Below are 22,718 nucleotides of genomic sequence, written 5' to 3' on the forward strand. Positions count from 1 at the left end.
CAAAAATTCAGTACTTACTTCCAGATGCAGACATCACAGGATCTCTTAGAAAAACATCTGTAAAAAATAATAATAAAAGAATAAAAATAAACCCTTCTCATCGTACATAGAGATAATTAAAATTGAAAGTTATCATCAGTAAAAAAAAAAAAAAGACGGGTAAAGGGTAAAGGGAATAGAGGCTTAGGCAATTTTTTTTTTTTATAAATACCATGTTGAGCATTACCCATGTGCAACACATAAGGTTTCTATTAAAAATACGATCCATCAAAAACAATCTATTAAAAAATGGTAAATTAAGTGATCTATATGAAGATTGGTTTTCTGGCGCACACACATTATTCGGGTGTTCAGAAACGATAGATAAAATTCCACCATGGCTGATCGCATTGCCAGCATCAAAATTAATCAAAAGCTTACTAAATTGATTGGATCGAGGGGTTGTAGCTTACAATTTGTACTTAATTTGATTTGATTTTGTTCACATAGAAGGATCAATTAATTGACCATATCAATACATGTGTGGCCACCTTAACTCCACTTAACTTTTTGTTGATAAAATAAAATGCCCTCTGTGTGAACAATGTACATTGCAAGAATTTAACAAACGTTGTAGCAGATTCCTATCTGTCTCTGCTCTGAAGAAATAGCGTTTTGTCCATTAAATACTGATTCTGAATGGGAGGATCTCGTTCATTCTAATTACCTAGTGCACTTCTAGTGTTGGAAATGTTGCAGTGCTGGCATCCCTTTGGAAATAATTAAACCTCTTAGGGACAATCTCATCATAAATTTAAATTTCGTTGCAGAGGATGCCTAAATCCTGACCTGTATCTTAAGCCTCGTACACACGATCGGATTTTACGCTGACAAAACCGCGGACTTTCATCCGAAGGGCGTTGGCCAGGAACTTGTCTTGCATACAAACAGCAAGGAATTGTCAGCCAACAAACACGAACGTAGTAACGTACTAGACATACTACGAGCTGATAAAGAGGAAGTTCAATTGTCATGCGCCACCCTTTGGGCTCCTTCTGCTAATTTCATGGTAGTAGAAGTCTGGTGAGTGTTGATTTGTGCTTTTCCTTTTGCGCTTTTCATTTCACGCTTTTCACTTTGTTTCTGAACAGCTGTTCGTCAACCAGCCATGTTGCGGAATCGGAGGAGATAACGTGTTATTTATTATTGGCCTTGGAGTTATTGGTTTGAACCAAGTCCAGTCCGGGAACAGGAGGAGGAGGATTTCTTGGACCAAAAATTGGTTGCTTTATTAAGCGTGACCAATTATGTCATATGCCTTTGCTGCGGGTGCTCCAGGAGAATAATCCAGATGATTTTCAGAATTATCTCTGGATGACGGACCCCTGCTTTCACCAACTCCTGGCATTGTTGACCCCCTATATTAAGAAGCAGGACACATGCATGACACTTTTATTGAATTTTTTGGTTGAATAATGATTTGATTTGGTGTATTTTCTATATTTTTGGATGCATAGAATGCAGTTTTTGGTTATGTTCTATTGCCAGATTGCATGTCTAATGTTCTTTGTTTTATTTTTTTATTGCACAAAACAAAAATTGTGGAGAATAATACTTGGCTATGTGTTTTACTTCAAATGACAGTTTGGGAGTAGGCAGTTACATTTAAAAAAATACAATGGAAAATTAACCAGGGACACCAACATAGTTGTGTCTTTGATCTTAAAAACGACGGGATAATGGCGTTGTGGTAACTTGCCCAAAAAAAATAAAATAAAATAATAATAATAATATTATTCTTGATATATAAAAAAAAAAGCCTTTTTAAATAAGTTTGGCAGAACTCCATCAGTATCACCAGCAAAGCAGCTTCATTATGATCCCATTAAAGAAGAGAATTGTGCGCTGCATTTCCAGATTTCATAATTTGCCACGTCACGAATGTTAATTCTCCATTACGAACGCTAGTTTAGAAGACCGTCCTTTCCGGCTCGTCCTTGCTTGCTTGCTTGTTTGTACTTTGGACTTTTTTCTGACGGACTTGTGTACAAACGCTTGGAAAATCCGACAACCGACAAACCGAAAATTTATAAACCTGCCAACCAACATTTGTCCACGGAAAGTTGGCCAACAATTGTCTGATGGAGCGTACAAACGGTGAGATTTTCCCGCCAACAGCCCGTCATCACATAATTCCCGTTGGAAAATCCGATCGTGTGTAGGAGGCTTTAGTGCAGAATTCTAGTAAAATCAGTAAGGAAATCACACAAGCAGGAAATGACATTTCCGGAGTTCTTCTGTATATCACTTGTGTACAGGTGACACCTCCAGGTTGCTGTATTGCATTTTACAGAAAATTACAGCAGCTGTAAATTGAAAAGTGAAATTAATTTGTAATAACATTCAATTACAGTATAGCTTCTGTAGCAACTGTTTATGCTATATAATTTTTTTATTTGCTATATATTTTTTACCTGAGAAACTGGAGCTACCCTTTAATCTACGCAACTGGAACTTTTTTTTTTCTTTCTTTTTAACTGCGGCATTAGTATCAAATTCTGGCAAAGCACACATTTTTGTTTGGTCTTTGATGTTTCTTCTGAAATGCAGATTAAAAATAAAACGTACATTTCTGCACTTTAAAGAGAGCTTCTTTTCTTATTCTAAAAAGTGCTTTTTTGTTTTTTCTTCTTTTTCTTCTTCACCTTTTAGTGAAGAGTAACCTTTTGTATTTGTATATCAGGAACTTAGTTCTAAAGCTGGTGTGCGCTCATTCCGCTCTGCGTCGAGGGATTAAGAGGACAAGATGTGAAGATAAGCTTCAGGCAAGAAGCGAATACATTACACATTCTTGCTCTCAGATGACTTTTAGATTGGCTTGTATATGCTTTCTGCCAACTTTGACTGCACCTCCCAACTTTCCGACAGCGAAAAAGAAATACCTTTATATGCGGCAATTTTTAAAGTGAACATTTTCTTTGTCCATGCAGCTTTGCCTATCTACTTTGCCCATCTCTCTACAGATGCAGAAAAGGCTTTTGACAGGTTGGATTGGCAGTTATTGCAACTGACCCTTTTATACCGTGTACACACGGAAATTCCGATCGTGTGTGGGCTCTATCGGACTTTTCCGACGCACAAAGTTTGAGAGCAGGATCTAAAATTTTCCGACAACAAAATCCGATCGCATAAATTCCGATCGTGTGTAGACAATTCCGACGGGCAAAGTGCCACGCATGCTCAGAATAAACTAAGAGACAAAAGCTATTGGCTATTGGCCCGTTTATAGTCCTGACGTGCGTGTTTGACGTCACCTCTTTCAGAGCGATCGGATTTTCCAACAACTTTGTGCGACCGTGTGTATGCAACACAAGTTTTGGCCAAAATCCGTCGGAATAAATTAGACGGATTTTGTAGTCGGAATGTCCGACCGTGTGTATGGGGCATTAGACCCTTGTAGGTCTTGGACAGAATTAAACCAATTAATTGCACTTTCATAAGTAAAAAAAAAAATATCACAGTGCTGTCTAGTAAAGTCTGAAACATCCGAATCTCTCTTCTGGGGACATTTTTGGCTGCCCAATGATGTCACTTAACTCTGCCCTACGTGTTTCATCCGTGCCCCGGAAGATGTCAACTCTGACAAAACGCGTATGGCGGAGCTACGTACCATGACGTCATTGCGCAGCCAGAAGTGTCCTCTGAAGCGAGATTCGGTGGTTTCTTACTTTACTATGCAGCGCTGTGATATTTTTTACTTATGTAACTGCAGTTAATTGCTTTTATTAAATTGGGTTTTAGTTATGTGGAGCATTTGTTTCCCTCTTTTTTCCTAATATGTTGCATACAAGATGGCAAGTAAAAGGGAAAGAATTTAGTGACGGTTCTTGCTGGCGGGTTACTTGATTAAAGCCTAAGCCCTTACTACAGTATACATCGGCTTAATGCAGCAAGATCTTGCGTCCCAGGCAAATGGAAACAAATCTCATCTCCAGATTTACTCCTCTGGCTTAAAAGGGTAAACAACATTAGGGGTATGGGAGATCTCATGGCCACCCTCTACAACAATAAAAAAAAATTCAGAGCCACATGGGCATCCTAAATACACTACACCAACTCAGCACTATGGAAACATCATAATGGGAAACTGCCCCCCCCCCCCCCTTAGCCCCATCATTGTGGGACTGCTCCGGTTACCATCTCCCTTCTGTTTTCCCACCCCTTTTTTTTCTTCCTCCCAACTTTGTCTCCTTTATTCTCCTCCTTCTCCTCTTCTCCCCACTCCACTTCCCTCCCTTTACCAATCGACTGCCAGCGCTGACAACAGATGCCCCATAGTATGCCTATGCATGGCGTCATAGTTCAGGCATTCCAGTCATTGTCAAGCACTCTCTTCTTTCCCATGTAGCCTGTGCTGGTTGACATAGTGGAGATCATATGACCAGACCAGAGCAGCCTGAAAATAGGTAAAGTCCATAAAACAACCGTGATGATCCCACACAATAAAAATTTGATCTTCCTATAGCAGGACAAGGCTGCCTTCCCAATCGTATAACCAGGGCTTTTTTTCTCAGAAAATAGGTCCAGGAACTCAACCATGACCCCTCAAAACCCCTTTGACCCCCACACCCACGCTTCAAACAGCATCAAATACTGGGTGAGGTCACATTTCACTAACAGTGGGAAGGTCTTGAAGGGGCATTACATACCAGGCATTATGTACAGAGTGCAGAGTTTGGGAGTGCGCTGCATACAGAGTCAAAAAACACAGCTGTTTACCTCTGCATCCCCCATCCACATCTCACTTTCACCCCTCTTTCCAGCTGGCTCTGGGAACTCCCTGCACACTGTAAATGGCTCCACCTCTCTCACTTGCAGGGAGATTATCTAGTGGGGGTGTCGGCATCTGCACTGAACCCCAGGCACCCACATCTCCCTTGTCTCCATCCTGCTCAGTGGGAGCCACTCAGCAGACCAGATGTGTGAGAGCTGCTGAGAGGCAAGCTGTCACTTGTAAACACAGAAGTCTGACTAGAAGGGGGATGAATGAATGAATGAATGAATGAAATACTTGTATAGCGCACAATGCGAACTGAATCGCCTCTAGGCGCTGTGGCGAGCTTTGATCATCTGCTAAAAGAGGAAGGTCTTGAGTTTTTTCCTAAAAGCCAGGTGATTTTCTTCCTGGCGGGTGTTGATTGGTAGAGCATTCCATAGCCGAGGCCCTTGGACAGCGAATCTCCGATCCCCCTAGGATTTATACCAGGCTTTGGGCACGAGGAGGAGGTTTTTGTTGGCTGATCGAAGACTGCGGTTTGGTGTGTAATGATTTATTTTCTCCATTAGGTATTGCGGAGCTTCTCTATGCACGCATTTGTGGGTGAGGCAAAGGGTCTTGAACGTGATCCGATTTTTTACGGTTAGCCAATGTAAACTCCTCAGCAAAGGAGAGATGGATTCCCAGGGTTTTTTTCCTGTTATCAGCCTTGCCGCCGTGTTTTGGATCAGTTGTAATCGGGCAAGTTGATATTGTGGTAATCCTATGTAAAGCGAGTTTGCGTAGTCCAGTCGTGAAGTAATGATTGTTCCAACTACCACTGCTTTGTCATTCTTTGGGATAAAAGGGATGAGTCTGCGAAGCATGCGCAGCAGATGGTGAGTTCGACTGACTACAAATCCTATTTGCGCATCCATTGACATTTGTGCGTCTAAAATAACCCCAAGACTCTTCGCTTTGGTCTTTGGGGATGGGAGCAGATTCAAGTCTATCTAGTATAAACCCAGAATTCTACTTTACCTATGGAACCAACAGGCTGTATAAAACATTTCACGCTCACCACTCTTTCACTTAACAATGGTACTGCCATATATCCCATATCACCTTCACCATTATTAATATGATATCTAATGCTGCGTACAGGCGACCGGACTTTTTGGCAGACTAGGTCCGACGGTCTTCCCGACTGACTTTTCAGCAGAGTTCCGACGGACTTCCGACGGACTTCCGAACGAACGGACTTTGGCCACACATGAAGTCCATTCGAAAGTCCGTTCGTTTTGAACGTGATGACTTAAGACGGGACTAAAAAAGGAGGTTCAATAGCCAGTAGCCAATAGCTCCACTTGCGTTGTATTTGGTCCGTCGGACCAGCATAGAGACAAGTGGCTTTCCCGATAGGAATTGAGTCCATCGGACAGATTAGAAACATGTTCTATTTCTAGGTCCGTCTGATTTTTACAATGAAAAACGATCGGATTAGCCCACACACAATCGGACTGTCCGATGGACTGATTCCGTCAGACCTAGTCTGCCGGAAAGTCCGGTCGTGTGTACGTCATGTGTCATTATACTCATTTCCAGAATGTTAGGTAACATATTTTTTATATGTGCGTTTTGATGTCTTTTTATATTTATGTAATTGTGGAAGTGGAAATTGTATTAACATTGAACTCATTTTGCCAGATGTTTTAAAATGTTTGTGAAATACTAAAGAAAGAGAAAACAAATCTTAAATATAAATATACTGTATATATACACACTATATGTGTGTGTGTTTTAATTAAATAAATATAAAACATATAGTATAATTATATGGAGTTCCTGCCCCAGCCAGTTTTAAGACAGCGTCTATTTTTGCGGCTTCCCTGTATAAAAATAGTTCATGTGACTTAATGTTCATCTATTTTTATCTAGCTGCTTGTAGTGGTGGTCTATAGCAATATATTACATATATTACGCTCTTCGGAGACACCCTGTCTGATTTATGGCAATAAGTTACAAGTCACACCAGCTTCACAGCAGTCATTAAATTGGATGTCATCCATTTTTATGAATCTTGGGTTTATGAGGGCTGGAGATGGCTGCGGTGCACTGATGTGATTGTATGAACACAGGAATGCGGATTCACTCATTACTCTCGGACAGGAGAAATGATGGGTGTTATCACCTCCCAATAATCACATCATGACTGTCATGGATTCCCGTGTGATAAATGAATAATGATGAGGGAATTGCTGAAAATCTGCTCTGTATTTACTTGACCTCTAAGCAGGTGAATGCCAAATGTTTTACGTTTTAATAAAATGTTCCACTCTTTTGTAGTTAACGTATGTTAGAATGTAAAATATTAATCTGGCACTGTTTAGTTATGTTGCTCTGCAGAGTTTGTAATTCCTGAGAAGCAAGGGTTAACTCTGCTGGTCAGGTTTTTACCATGCTTTTTGGGGGAATACCGCCCTCTGCTGGGGCAAATACATCAAATGGAGGGGAACCACCACTCGTTGGCACTGCCGTAAGATGTCCGGAAACTTCGGTTCCAGGTCTCCCCATCTAAGGAACCGCCGCAATGCTAAGGATGTGATCTACTAGGTACACTTAACAACTTAAGCCCCGGACCAATTTGCAGCCAAAGGACCAGGCCCCTTTTTGCGATTCGGCACTGCGTCGCTTTAACTGACAATTCCGCGGTCGTGCGACGTGGCTCCCAAACAAAATTGGCGTCCTTTTTTTCCCACAAATAGAGCTTTCTTTTGGTGGTATTTGATCACCTCTGCGGTTTTTATTTTTTGCGCTATAAACAAAAATAGAGCGACAATCTTGAAACAAATGCAATATTTTTTTCTTTTTGCTATAATAAATATCCCCAAAAAATATATAAAAAAACATTTTTTTCCCTCAGTTTAGGTCGATATGAAATCTTCTACATATTTTTGGTAAAAAAAAATCGCAATTAACAATTTTTTTTTACTAGTAATGGCGGCGATCAGCGATTTTTATTGTGACTGCGACCATTGTCATTTATACAGCAATCCTGTGTAAATGACACTGGCAATGAAGGAGTTAACCACTAGGGGGCAGTGTAGGGGTTATGTTTGATGTTATGTGTTTTTTTATTGTAGGGGGCGTGGCCTGGCATGTGACGCCACTGATCGTCTTTCCCTATAAAAGGGGACAGACGATCGGTGACAGCCACAGTAGGAAGCATGGGGAGAGGTTTGTATACACAGACCTCTCCTCGTTCTTCAGCTCTGTGACCCGATCGCGGGACACCAGCAGCGATCGGGTCTGCTGGTCCTGTGACCATGGTCACGGAGCTCAGGACCGGGTCGGGAGCGCACAATGTACAGGTACGTGCTTGTGCCCAGCCGTGCCATTCTGCCTACGTACATCGGCGTGAGGCGGTCCTTAAGTGGTTAAACACCCCTTCTGGGAGCCCAGTCAGGGTTCCAGGGGTATGGACTCATGCCTGAAAAAGGGCTCTAATGCCGCGTACACACGATCAGACTTTTTGGCGGACTTGGTCTGGCGGACTATCCGACGGACTTTGCAGCGGAGGTCCGCCGGACTTTCAAATGAACGGACTTGCCCACACTCGATCACTCCAAAAGTCTGACGGATTCTAACGTGATGACGTTGAATAAGGAAGTTCATAGCCAGTAGCCAATAGCTGCCCTAGCGTCGGTTTTAGTCCGGACTAGCACACAGACGACCAGATTTTTCGACCGGACTCGAGTCCGTCGGAAAGATTTGAAACATGTTTTATTTCTAGGTCCGTCTGACTTTTGGGAAAGAAAAGTCCGCTGGAGCCCACACACGATCGATTTGTCCGACGGATTCTGGTCCGAAAGACCAAGTCCGCTAAAAAGTCTGATCGTGTGTACGTGGCATAAGGACTTTCTCACCTATTTAAGGTATGACCACCTCAAGGGGCAGTCGGGAGCACCAGGAGACTAACTAAAGGTCACTTAGAAGACTGTGTACAGGAGTTTGTATTAAAGACATCTTTGTTGAACTGCTCATTTGCTGTATTTAACCACTTCATTTGATTGGTTTGCGCAAAAGTTATAGCGTCTACAATATAGGGAATAGTTTAATGGCATTTTTATTACTATTTTTTTTTAATTAGTAATGGCGGCGATCTGCGATTTTTATTGTGACTGCGACATTATGGCGGACACTATTTTGGGACCATTGTCATTTATACAGCGATCAGTGCTACAAAAATGCACCGATTACTGTGTAAATGACACTAGCAGGGAAGGGGTTAACCACTAGGGGGCGATCAAGGGGTTAAGTGTGTCCTAGGGAGTGATTCTAACTGTGGGAGGGGGATGGGCTACTACTCACATGAAAGCGATCATTGCTCCTGATGACAGGGAGCAGTAGATCTCTGTCATGTCACAAGGCAGAATGGAGAAATGCCTTGTTTACATAGGCATGTCCCTGTTCTTCCGCTCCGTGACGCTCCGTGACGCGATCGTGGCCACCAGGGCAGACATCGAGTCCGCTGGACCCACGGGCATGCTCACGCAATGCCACGTCTTAAAGGGGACGTACCTGTACACCCATTTGCCCAGCCGTGCCATTGTGCCGACGTATATTGTCGTGCACTGGTTGGCATGTGATTAAAAGAGAAGTGTGAGATTAAAATAAAATGTATACCCTCACCTAGGTGGATGCAGCATCGGTCCTTCTTCTCCTCTAAGACAGAGAACTGAGCAATCAAAGACTGCTTGTAAGGGGGGTAGGGTGCTGGGGTGGTCATCATGTCCTCCATGTTTCCCTCATCATTGGGCACCAAGCAAGAGTCACCTCTGGGGTGAGTTCTTCTAGTTTATGCTAGGCACTTTGTACAGGGTCACTGCCATGCACGTGAGGTGCCTTTACTAGAGCCACGCTCATGACTCGGATAGATGGTTAAACATGAATACACTCTAGTAAACTCTCCTGATGTACTATGCATCACCGCAGTTACTTGTGTATTTAGATGGGACATGTGGAGCCAATGCCCTCTCCACCTGTCTGGCATATCACCACTACCTCACTCCCGATAACGCTATGGGGTTCCACTGTGCACCTAGCGCAGACGCCATACGTGTACTAACGCTCTCTTTTGTACCTGTGCAGTTCTCCCTGTTAAGGGAGATGGATCGCGGCCGCTGGGTGTCTATAGATGCAGACAGCAGGGCTCAGGATTGAGCCCACACGAGTAACTCCATAGTTTGGAATGTCCGACCGTGTGTACAAGGGCTATGACTTCCTGCAGCACCCAGACATTCCCTTCGGTGGGCAGGCAAGTAGGCTAGTAAGCTTGCACATTTGCCAAACAGTGAACAGCCTTTGTTTGCAGCGAACCCTGTGTCACCATGAATTTGAACCTCATCCTTTATTTTAATGGGGGGGGGGGTTCCATTTTCAGAGTGAAATAAAAACCTCTTAACCCCCCCCCCCCCCCACACCCTCTTCACTGGCATGTAGGGATGTTCTGCTTAGAACTTCTCCAATCAGCTGTGAACTTATCAGCTCTCAGCAATTTTTAGGGTAGACTAATCTACTTTGCAGTCCAGAAACCAGTAGACAAGCAATGGTTACCCTAAGGCAGTGACTGCGAACATTGGCACTCCAGATGTTTTGGAACTACATTTCCCATGATGCCCATGCACTCTGCAGTGTAGTTGAGCATCATGGGAAATGTAGTTCCAAAACATCTGGGGTGCCAAGGTTCGCCATCACTGTCCTAAGGTGACGTAAACACTTGGTCATGGCTATTCTTCCATTGATGGGAGAGATACTGTAGCTCTAAGCCATTAGTAAAGTGCAAGAAAACGACAAAACACAATTCAGAAATGTCAACTTACCCAGAGAGGACTCCACTGCCGGGGTGCTGGGACTCTGGTTTGATGCTTTTAAAATACAATTCAAAAAACATAATTATATAATGAACTATCCAAAGCAAACACATTTAGAAGACACTGTCGGGTAAGACATTGTTCTGCTTGGGTCCAAGGATGAAATGCTGCCCCCCCCCCCCAAAAAAAAAAAATCACGCTCATCAAAAGGCCCCCATATCCATTATTTTATATCATGATAATTAAAACTAAAATTGTATTTATCAGGAAGTCAGATTTACATGCAACAGCACCTTGTCTGTATGAAAACATATATGACATACCATTATGTTCAATTCCAAGGGGCCGGCTGGGGCCTTATACGGGCAGTATAGGGGCAGGCTAGGGCAGTATAGGGGCAGGCTAGGGCAGTATACGGGCAGGCTAGGGCAGTATACGGGCAGGCTAGGGCAGTATAGGGGCAGGCTAGGGCAGTATAAAAATAGACTAGGGTAGTATAGGGGTCGGGCTAGGGCAGTATATAGACAGGCTAGGGTAGTAAGGGGCAGGCTAGGGTATTATATAGACAGGCTAGGGTAGTAAGGGGCAGGCTAAGGTAGTATATAGACAGGCTAGGGCAGTATAGGGCCAGGCTAGGGCAGTATAAAGATAGACTAGGGTAGTATAGGGGCGGGCTAGGGCAGTATATAGACAGGCTAGGGTAGTAAGGGGCAGGCTAGGGTAGTATATAGACAGGCTAGGGCAGTATAGGGGCAGGCTAGGGCAGTATATAGATAGGCTAGGGTAGTATAGGGGCGGGCTAGGGCAGTATATAGACTGGCTAGGGTAGTAAAGGGCAAGCTAGGGTAGTATATAGACATGCTGTGGTAATATATGGACAGGCTAGTGTAGTATATGGACAGGCTAGTGTAGTATATGGACAGGCTAAGGCAGTGTAGGGGCAGGCTAGGGTAGTATATGGACAGGCTAGTGTAGTATATAGACAGGCTAGGGCAGTATAGGGATTCACTGCCAAAAAATTAGTTAATTTTAGATTCATTTGTTTTTTCAGTAATTTCATAAATTTCGGAAATTCTAAAATTTGAAAATTCGAAAATTCAAAAATCCAAAAATTCTAAAATAGGAAAGAAAATCCAAAAATCCTAAAAGTCAAAATAATAACTAACTAACTAATAATAATGAACTATTAAATTATAGTTATTGGAATATTCTTTCAAATTTGGCTGTTAGTGAATGTAACGAATACGAATTTATCTGAAGTTACGAATTATCCGAAATAACAAATTACGCATTTAAAGAAATGTAACGTAACAAATTAATAATAATAATATATAGTAATAATAATAATAATAATATTAAAAAGTAATTTGTTACATTCCATTCGTTTAGATACGACATTTGTTATTTTGGATAATTCGTAAAACTTCAGATAAATCAATATTCTTTGTGTTCACTAACAGTCAAATTTGAAAGGAAATTCCAATACCTATATTTATATTTGGATTTTCGTTCTTTAGAATTTTCAGATTTTCATTCTTATTTTCTGATTTTCCAATTTCCGAACTTCCTGACTGAATTTTCTGACTTTTTAATTTTGAATTTCCGAATTTTAGAATTTCCGAATTTCACATTTTTTTGAATTTCAGAACTTTGGGATTTTTTGGAATTTCAGAATTTTCTAATTTTGGAATTTCCGAATTTTCAAATTTCCGAATATTCAAATTTTTCAGCTTTTTGACTCTTACATCAGAGTCCACAGAGGTCCTGTTTTAAACCCAAATACACAGAGCTCCTTTTTTTTTTTTTACATCTGGATCTGCAGAGTTCCCCTTTACATCTGAATCTGCAGAGTTTGCTCTTGCATCTGAACTTGCAGCGTTTCAGTTGAGATACCTAAATTAGGCTGCCAAACCAGCTTCTGACAGGATCTGTGCTTGTAAGGGGAGTTTTTAAAGGACTATCTCAACACCAACTTATAAAGCATATATTCAAAGTTTGATAAAAAAGTATTTGATTCTTTATTAGTACAAAAATCTATAACATCAGGATATCCAGATACTTAATAATAAACATCATAAAAGGTGCATGGTTTCAATCCATTTACATCACCAGCATATACGTCCCCTGCTAAGGAGGATCAAGATATGATAGATTCCCACGGATATAATTGTTCTCAACAAGTTTCACATATGGTGATACTGTAATATATGGTATTTCTTATTCAAATGATTGATTACAGATATTCTCCTGATGAAGTGGTAGAATTCCACGAAACTTGTTGAGAACAATGATATCCATGAGAATCCATCATATCCTAATCCTCCGTAGCAGGGGACATGTATGCTGGTGATATACATGGATTGTGACCATGCACCTCATATGATGTTTATCATTAAGTAGTTATATTATAGTTTTTTTGTACTAATAAAGAATCAAATACTTTTTTTTATCATACTTTGAGTATACGCTGTATAAGTTGGTACCGATATAGTCCTTTAAATACTCCCCTTATGGGGACCGATCTCCCAGTCTTCTTTCCTTCTGGATTGGATGATAGTACACCATATTTTATAGGTAATCCATATCAACAGAGGCTTTAGTTTCAGGATCGGTACTTGTAATAACACTGTAAAAAATATCATTAAACGGTTCAGTTCAATTCTAATCCTTTTATATACATTTTTGCAAGTCCTGACGAAGGGGTGGTGTTGGACCCTTGAGACACATTGGCTACTCTTTCAATTGTCCACCTGAATTGGGCATGTGGCATTGTCTCTTAACCACTTGCCTACCAAACAATTTTTTTTATCATTTTCTTCACACAAATATAGCTTTCTTTTGGTGGTATTTAATCACTGCTGGGTTTTTTTACAAAAAAAAAAAAGACCAAAAATTTCGAAAAAAAATGTTTTTTACTTTTTTCTGTCAGTAAATTTTGTAAGTGAGTAATTTTGCGCCTTCACTGGTGTGCGCTGATGAGGTGGCACTGATAGGCTGAACTGGTGGGCATTGATAGGCTGAACTGGTGGGCATTGATGAGGTGGCACTTATGGGCACTGATGAGGCGCCACTTATGGGCACTAATTAGGTGGCACTGATGAGGCACTAATATGCCGCACTGATGGGCACTATTAGGTGGCACTGGTGGGCACTAATAGGCGGCACTGGTGGGCACTGATAAGTGGCACTGGTGGGCACTGGTAGGCGGTACTGGTGGGCACTGGTAGGCGGTACTGGTGGGCACTGATAGGCGGCAGGGATAGGTGGTACTGATGGGCATTGATGGGTGGCGCTGATGGGCAACACTGATGGGCATTGATTGATTGACAGCAGTGATGGGCATTGATGGGCAGCACTGATAGGTGGCACCGATTGCCAGCACTGACTGGCATTGCTAATGGGTACTGATTGGTGGCACTTGTAGGCAGTGGTGGGCACTGATTTCTGCCACTAGCGGGCACTGATAGCTGATAACTGATAGCTGGCATTAGTGGTCAATGTTGGGCACTGATTGGTGACAGTGTATTGCACTATTGTAATCAGGGCACTGATGATCAGTGCCCTGATTACATTCCTACATGTCCCCCTGAGAGGAGATGCCGCTGATCGGCTCTCCTCTCCTCACACTCTGTCAGTCCTACCAACATGGTGCGGCCGCGGTCACCGCACTGCGTGCCCCCGCTCTGGGACGCCGTCCCAGCAAGCAGTTAAAGGGGTAGTAAAGGCTCATGTTTTTTCACCTTAATGCCCCCTAGCCCCCCGTTTTACTTACCTGAGCCCCGAATTTCCGTTGGCGTGTCCCCACCGTCCCTCTCTCCAGGGGTTCCTGGCTCTTAATTGGAGAGATTGATAGCAGCGCAGCCATGGGCTCCCACTGCTGTCAATTAAATCCAATGATGCAGGGGGCGGGGCTGAGTCCTGCATTTGGCCTCTATGGATACCGAATGCTGGACTCAGGAGCGTGCCCACAAGGTAGCCCCCTTGGGAGAGCGCTTCTCCAAGGGGGTGATCTAATGTGGGGAAGAGCCGCTTTGGGACCCCTGAAATGGATGTTCGGGGCCACCCTGTGCAAAACGAGCTGCACAGTGGAGGTAAGTATGACATGATTGTTTTAAAAAAAAATAAAAACATATGTAGCGGATGACATTTTGGATGAAATGTCATACGCATGTAAATTTAGTTTTTGCCTCAGAACAGTAGGGGTTCTGAGGGTTAATTAAATAGGTGGGCCTAACACCAGTCTGGCTGGGCTGTGTTTGGAAGTTCTGTCTGGTCATGTGAGCAGTGAGGTGCACATGACAGGCCAGAACCAGGTCTAATTGGATGTTTGGGTATCAGCCTTCTCAGAACCAATCAGTGGGAGTGCCAGGGCCCGCTGGGGAGTCTGGGAAGGGGTACTTAAGGGGTGTGGGTCACGTGTTTGAGGAGAGGAGTTCGTGAGACCCGTGAGGTCTGGTCTGGTTCTAGGACCGGAGTAGCCCCGTGAGAGGTCCCGGTCACGGGGTGTTCAATACCCCGCAACATGTTCCTGTTAGTGGCCCCTGATAGACCCGTCTGGTCTGGGGTAGGGATCCGTCTGTTCCCGAGTCTCGGACCCGGCTGGTCCGAGGCGCAGTAACTGAGGGAGGATTCAAGGTGTCCGGGTGTGCTCGCGGCTTGGAGAGGCACCACAGCTCGTGGAAGTGACCGAGGGAGGACTCTTCGGAGGAGGGCCAGCAAGTGGCATCCTGAGAAGTGCCTGGTTACTGAGTTGGGAAAGACATTGACAAATTCACGCTTTTTTAGTACCACTGAGGAGACGGGAAACGTTCCGGGTACTGAGGAACAGGTTCCTGTTCACCTCTAGTTACAATTTGTCCACGTTCACGGGACTGTTTCAAGTTTTTGAGTAAATCTGCTGACTGCCATGATCTCTGGCTAGAGACCTGTTCAGCCTTGAAGTGCCCAGCTGCGAGTGACTACTCTCTGGGTGGAATTAGAGACTTTGCTAGACCTGCAGTTCAAGGTGCCTGAGTTCTTCACCCGTACCCTCTGTTCCCTAAGAGACTGTGTTAATTGGAAGTTCTTACTGCACAATAAACCTTTTGAAAAAGCACTTAATCTGTGTCAGTGTGCAGATCATTAGGTATCAACCCTGGGAACTCCTAGAAGTGGAAGTGCAGGCCAACAGAAGGTAACTGGTAAGCCCATAAAGTCAAGGCCGCACAGCAAAGGTTGTGGCCGCTACACATATATGCGGTAAGAAAAGGACTGGCTTTAACGCACACACGTTGGTACATATGCGTCACTTGGTGGCCGATGTTCCTGTTCTGAGAGTGAGCTCACTGTGCTCTCCCAGCACAATGACCAAGCTGCCAACGATAGCTCTTGGTCCCCACTAATGATCAGTAGCTGGTGGTGACTGACAGCCAATTACAGTGGCCACGTGATTGGGCAATCTTTCCTGACCCCCAGCCCCCCCCCAGAATACATTTTTTTTTAAAGGGACACCAGGAAAGAAGGGAAAGGGTTAACATCATTTTTTTCTAGATTGTATTTTACAACCCGTAAAAGGCGTTCATTCACCAGAAACGATCACACTGAAAATCACTTCCTCTTAGCGTTACCCAAGTGCAGCCGCAGAACAGAACAATAAAGATTGTTGAGAGTTTAGCTGCCGAATCCCAGGATTAATGGATTATAATATAAATGTCAGTGAGTTCTAAATTGTGATGATGAATGTGTTTATATTGTAGCTCTCCGAGTTACAGCAACCCTTCTTGTTTTACAAATGTAGCGAGGATTCCGTCCGTGCATAATGTTCTCGATGGTAACATCTCTATAAAGGGAAGAAGCCTGGCATGGTAAGGCGTTATCCTTCATACCTCTGAAATAATGAAAGAATAAAAGTAAAGCTCACCTGTCAGAGGTGTCATGAGCTCCTCTGCAGACGGAATGGATGTTGGGTCACTTTGCTCCCCTAAAGAGGAAAAAAAAAAGAGCTCCAAATAAGTTAAAAATATCAGATCTGCACAAATCTGTACAGATATCAGCTCTGTGCCCATTACATGATTTCATTATTAAATGTATTATCTAAACGTAAGCAGTGTAAATACCTGAATCTGACCTGGTATTAACCACTTGCAGTCCCTGTACAGCAGGGCTGGAGTGTGAGAGGAAGAAGCAGAACAAGGAGCCAATCAGTTCATGTGCTGGCAGAAAGCATACAGACAAGAGGAGAGAGCAGACGGACCCAGGGATGAGATCTTCCATGTGCCTCTTCTCTTTTCACTGTCCGGTGACAAGCTGGGGTGGGTCCAGGATGACCAGGGCTCAAGGGAAGTGGGCTGGTCATCAGACTGAGGACATCTAGTGGCCAGTTCAGGTGTAGTTATTTGATTTATTTATCCCGTATACAAGTCAGTGGCACTCACCCCCTCCTCCAAGCGGCAACCCCCCTTCCCCCCGCTGTTTGCCGGTCAGTCCGGCACTTACCCCATTGGCGGGTGGCAGGCAGAGTAGTGCAGCGACTCCGTGTCCTCTCCTCCATGGCAGCTTCCAGCTCCTCCCCTCGTCCTAGGCATCTAAGAGGATCGCCTGTCCTTTCAGCCAATTGGGTGACCTTTGTCAAAACTGGCTTCATGATTGGCCAGGAGGAGGATCAGTGTTACAACAGCAAATATTCATTTGCTGTTGTAACACACCTGGGTGGGATCGGAGCGCACTCTCTGCAACACAAGACCACCCTATATTGAAGACTATTAGAGCCTCTGGCTCTAAAGGGTGCTTCAAAAAAACACCCCTTCCCTGCATTGAAATCCATGCGCCGGTGGCTTGAAAGGGGCCAGACGCATGAATGGGGGGCAGCGCCCGTGCGCCCTTAATGGACAAGCCGCTCCTGATACAAGTTAATGTTCTATCCGATTAAAACCCCAATAATGGACCACGGCCATTTTTTACCACATGCTTGTATCTTATTATAGATTGTAAATCTATTTTTTTTAAATTAAAATAACAAACATGTTATACTCACATTCTGTGTGCAATAATATTGCACAGAGCACCCCATATCTCCTATTCTGGGGTCCCCTGCCAGTGCTCTGGGTTCCTCCTCTTCTCTGAGTGCCCTCATAGCAAGCCTTGGTTTTTTTATTTTATTATTATTATTATTTTTTATTTTTTACATGCATTTCTTTAGTTTACAGTTTTCGCTTCTTGCACGGAGAAAAAGATACAATGTATTATATAATGTTTCCTGTATGTATACAATGTATCTGTAATGTATTATATAATGTATTTAGAATGTATACCATGCATTATATAACGTATCCTGTATGTATACAATGCCAACTTTTTGAGATGGGAACGAGGGACACCTATTAGCAAAAGAACTATATGTAGGCATAGGACACACCCCCTGCCACACCCCTTTAAAGGACAATTATACAAAAACAAAAAAGATTAGTTAAACCCACAAGGGCTTTTTTTTACCACTACTATTCCTTTATATTGGCTTTTGATATCTACAAGCAATGCAGCAATTTAGAAACTGGATTAAAGGTTTAGCCCTTTTTGAAAAGATACTGTAAATAGTGCATTTTATATACAACTATATAGATCAGACCAAAATGAGGGACAAATGGACTTTTTGTTCCAAATCAGGGCCAGTCCCTTGAAATCAGGGACAATTGGGAGATGTGTGCAATGTATTTTTTATGTATGCAATGTATTATATAATGTATTTTGCATGTAAGCAATGTATTATATAATGTATCTTTCATATATGGAATGTACGGGCCAGGAGGCGGGGCTGTCTGTAACAGAGAGCGGCGGGAACACGCGGCAATGTAAATGAAATTACAGCGATATCCCCGCTCTTTGATGATCCAGCCACCTGCTCTCCTCCCTCTTCCCCTTGGCGATCGCTGGGAGAGCGTCTCCCATTCAACCCTGCCTGTCGGCGGTGCTTGCCCCCCCATCCCCCCCTGCTCCCAGGCAGCCCACGCTCGCCAGCCATAATTTTCAACTTGCAAAATGTGAGTAGGCAAGTGGAAAATTTGAGGGCTGATGTAATGGGGGTTATTTACGAAAGACAAATCCACTTTGCACTGAAAGTAAAGTCGCTGTAGTTCCGAGGGGGGGGGGGGGGACATGCAAGGAAAATAAAAAACAGCTTGCTTGAGTGGATGATAAAATCAGCAGAGCTTCCCCTCATTTCAGATCTTCCTCTCCGATCTACCCCTCAGATTTATAGTGACTGCACTTCCAAGTGCACTTGCAGTGCAAAGTGGAGTTGCCTTTTGTAAATAACCCTCGGTGTGTTATATAATGTATCTTGTGTGTATGCAATGTATTATATAATGTATCTTGGGTGTATACAATGGGGGTCATTTACGAAAGGCAAATCCACTTTGCACTGAAAGTGCACTTGGAAGTGCAGTCGCTGTAGATCCGAGGGGTAGATCTGAAATCAGTTAAAGCTCTGCTGATTTTATCATCCAATCATGTGCAAGCTAAAATACTGTTTTTTATTTTCCTTACATGTCCCCCTCGGATCTACAGCGACTTTACTTCCAAGTGTACTTTCAGTGCAAAGTGGATTTTCCTTTAGTAAATAACCCCCAATGTATCCTGTATGTATACAATGTATTATATAATGTATCTTGTGTGTATACAATATATCTTTTTTTCTCCTTTCAAGAGAAGAAAAAAACATATGGGCAGGCTGTATAGTGACTGATCACGGTGATAGCCAATCAGAGGCTATCACAGCGATCAGGTTAGTACAAGACATGGGGCTCTTGCTGTGAGCTCGGCACATCTCTCGGCACAGCGGCACATATATGTTTACGGCTATCGGGAAGGGGGTCAACAAATAATTCTGCCCATGGCTAGGCTAAGGAGAAAGCTATTGCCCAAAAAAATGCATGGAACACCAAATACTGCCATTATGAACATGTACCAATTGCAACAACAACAAAACATTCCAGCACAGAATTGTTAGCTTTTCCTAAGAGCTCCACCACTTGTGGTTGGTGTTACCCATTATTTTATAGAAGGGGTGCTGGATTATCCATCCCTTTAAATGATTTGCTTTTGTGGCTTTGCATACCCAGGCAAAGGCTTTGCATTGCATTATACTGTAGATTATTCCTTGTTTCTAGTGGTAAACCTGCAAAGTTTTCAGCCAAAAAAGTCTGTTGGCAAGCTGAGTTGGAACTTTGGGCAAGCCTGTCCAATGCTGCCAGTATGAATGAGCCCTGGTGCCCTGTAGTACAGTGATTCTCAACCAGAGTTCCATGGAACCCTAGGGTTCCTCCAGAGGTTGCTAGGGGTTCCTTCAGCATTGGGCAATTTCTGCCTCTCAGATAAGTTCCCACTGACACCATTGATTTTTGTAGCTATCTGTAAGGAGGTAATTCTTCCCAATGACCACAAGTGTAAGGACCATTCTACCCACTGGCCATCACACTAATGTATCATGAGTAGTGATGGCCCGAACCTCCGACGGGACGTTTCGCGAACGCGGACCGCGAACGAGGCCGACCGTTCGCGAAACCGAACGTTCGCCGCGGGCCCCATTGACTTCAATGGGAGGCGAACGTTTCAAACCTTTAGGTCGAATTTGCAGCCACGAGGTAATTATTAGCAGGGAAAACATAGTCCCACCACCTGGCCAATGACATAACACATGTATGAGGTGAAATTGGGATCGATAACTACAAGCATTCTTTTTTTATTTGGAAAATTGTTCTGACAATTCAGGACTGTGGAGCGCATGAAGTCAATGGAGGAGAGGGAAGGTCAGGGACCAGGGTAGGCAAAGAAGAGGGTGCAGGAGATGATCACCAGCAGCGTGACATACAGCAATGACACCTGCACCGTGACAGAGGCATCTGACAACAGCACCGTGATAGAGGGCACTGACATCAGCAGCGTGACATAAAGCATTAACACCAGCACCGTGACATACAGCATTGACAGCAACACCGTGATAGAGTGTACTGACATCAGAAGCGTGACATTAAGCACTGACATCAGCACCGTGATATACAGCACTGACAGCAGCACCGTGATAGAGGACACTGACATCAGAAGCGTGACATACAGCACTGACATCAGCACAGTGATATACAGCACTGACAGCAGCACCGTGATAGAGAGTACTGACATTAAAAGCGTGACATTAAGCACTGACATCAGCACAGTGATATACAGCACTGACAGCAGCACCGTGATAGAGAGTACTGACATCAGAAGCGTGACATAAAGCATTAACACCAGCACCGTGACATACAGCATTGACAGCAACACCGTGATATACAGCACTGACATCAGAAGCGTGACATTAAGCACTGACATCAGCACTGTGATATACAGCACTGACAGCAGCACCGTGATAGAGGGCACTGACATCAGAAGCGTGACATACAGCACTGACATCAGCACCGTGATATACAGCACTGACAGCAGCACCGTGATATACAGCACTGGCAGCAGCACCGTGATGGAGAGTACTGACATCAGAAGCGTGACATTAAGCACTGACATCAGCACAGTGATATACAGCACTGACAGCAGCACCGTGATAGAGAGTACTGACATTAAAAGCGTGACATTAAGCACTGACATCAGCACAGTGATATACAGCACTGACAGCAGCACCGTGATGGAGAGTACTGACATCAGAAGCGTGACATAAAGCATTAACACCAGCACCGTGACATACAGCATTGACAGTAACACCGTGATATACAGCACTGACATCAGAAGCGTGACATTAAGCACTGACATCAGCACCGTGATATACAGCACTGACAGCAGCACCGTGATAGAGGGCACTGACATCAGAAGCGTGACATACAGCACTGACATCAGCACCGTGATATACAGCACTGACAGCAGCACCGTGATATACAGCACTGACAGCAGCACCGTGATGGAGAGTACTGACATTAAAAGCGTGACATTAAGCACTGACATCAGCACAGTGATATACAGCACTGACAGCAGCACCGTGATAGAGAGTACTGACATCAGAAGCGTGACATAAAGCATTTACACCAGCACCGTGACATACAGCATTGACAGCAACACCGTGATATACAGCACTGACATCAGAAGCGTGACATTAAGCACTGACATCAGCACCGTGATATACAGCACTGACAGCAGCACCGTGATAGAGGGCACTGACATCAGAAGCGTGACATACAGCACTGACATCAGCACCGTGATATACAGCACTGACAGCAGCACCGTGATAGAGAGTACTGACATCAGAAGCGTGACATAAAGCATTAACACCAGCACAGTGATATACAGCACTGACAGCAGCACCGTGGTAGAGAGTACTGACATCAGAAGCGTGACATTAAGCACTGACATCAGCACTGTGATATACAGCACTGACAGCAGCACCGTGATAGAGGGCACTGACATCAGAAGCATGACATACAGCACTGACATCAGCACAGTGATATACAGCACTGACAGCAGCACCGTGACATTAAGCACTCACACCAGCACCGTGATATACAGCACTGACAGCAGCAACATAAGCAGCCCCAGGAGTAAGTCAGCACAGCACAGGGATGGTGTGATCCCCTCATAATTAGAACCCCCAGGAGGAAGTCAGCACAGCACAGGGATGGTGTGATCCCCTCATAGTAAGCAGGCCCAGGAGAAACTCAGCACAGCACAGGGATGGTGTGATCCCCTCATAAGAAGAACCCCCAGGAGGAAGTCAGCACAGCACAGGGATGGTGTGATCCCCTCATAGTAAGCAGGCCCAGGAGAAACTCAGCACAGCACAGGGATGGTGTGATCCCCTCATAAGAAGAACCCCCAGGAGAAACTCAGCACAGCACAGGGATGGTGTGATCCCCTCATAAGAAGAACCCCCAGGAGGAAGTCAGCACAGCACAGGGATGGTGTGATCCCCTCATAGTAAGCAGGCCCAGGAGAAACTCAGCACAGCACAGGGATGGTGTGATCCCCTCATAATAAGAACCCCCAGGAGGAAGTCAGCACAGCACAGGGTTATCATAAGCTGCCCCAGTAGAAATATGACACCGCTCAACCTCTTCAAAGAGGAGGGTAGGGGCATATAGTACGGTGTGCTTTTTTGG

At 43.9% G+C, this 22,718-nt stretch overlaps 1 protein-coding gene across 2 annotated transcripts in view; it reads right to left on the bottom strand.

Moving 5' to 3' along the window:
* Positions 1 to 22,718, bottom strand: part of LOC143997640 (uncharacterized) — a 322,976-nt gene that overhangs the window by 64,455 nt on the left and 235,803 nt on the right. For both annotated transcript variants that reach the window (XM_077493359.1, XM_077493358.1), the window contains exons 20-22: positions 16,508 to 16,567; positions 10,618 to 10,662; positions 19 to 57 (exon numbers count right to left, since the gene is read on the bottom strand). In XM_077493359.1, coding sequence (XP_077349485.1) covers positions 19 to 57; positions 10,618 to 10,662; positions 16,508 to 16,567 — 144 coding nt within the window. The remainder of the gene's footprint in view (positions 1 to 18; positions 58 to 10,617; positions 10,663 to 16,507; positions 16,568 to 22,718) is intronic.

The sequence above is a fragment of the Lithobates pipiens genome, unplaced genomic scaffold (assembly GCF_037356315.1).
Source record: "Lithobates pipiens isolate NorthernLeopardFrog02 unplaced genomic scaffold, aLitPip1_a1.2 Scaffold_19, whole genome shotgun sequence".
Lineage (NCBI taxonomy): Eukaryota > Metazoa > Chordata > Amphibia > Anura > Ranidae > Lithobates > Lithobates pipiens.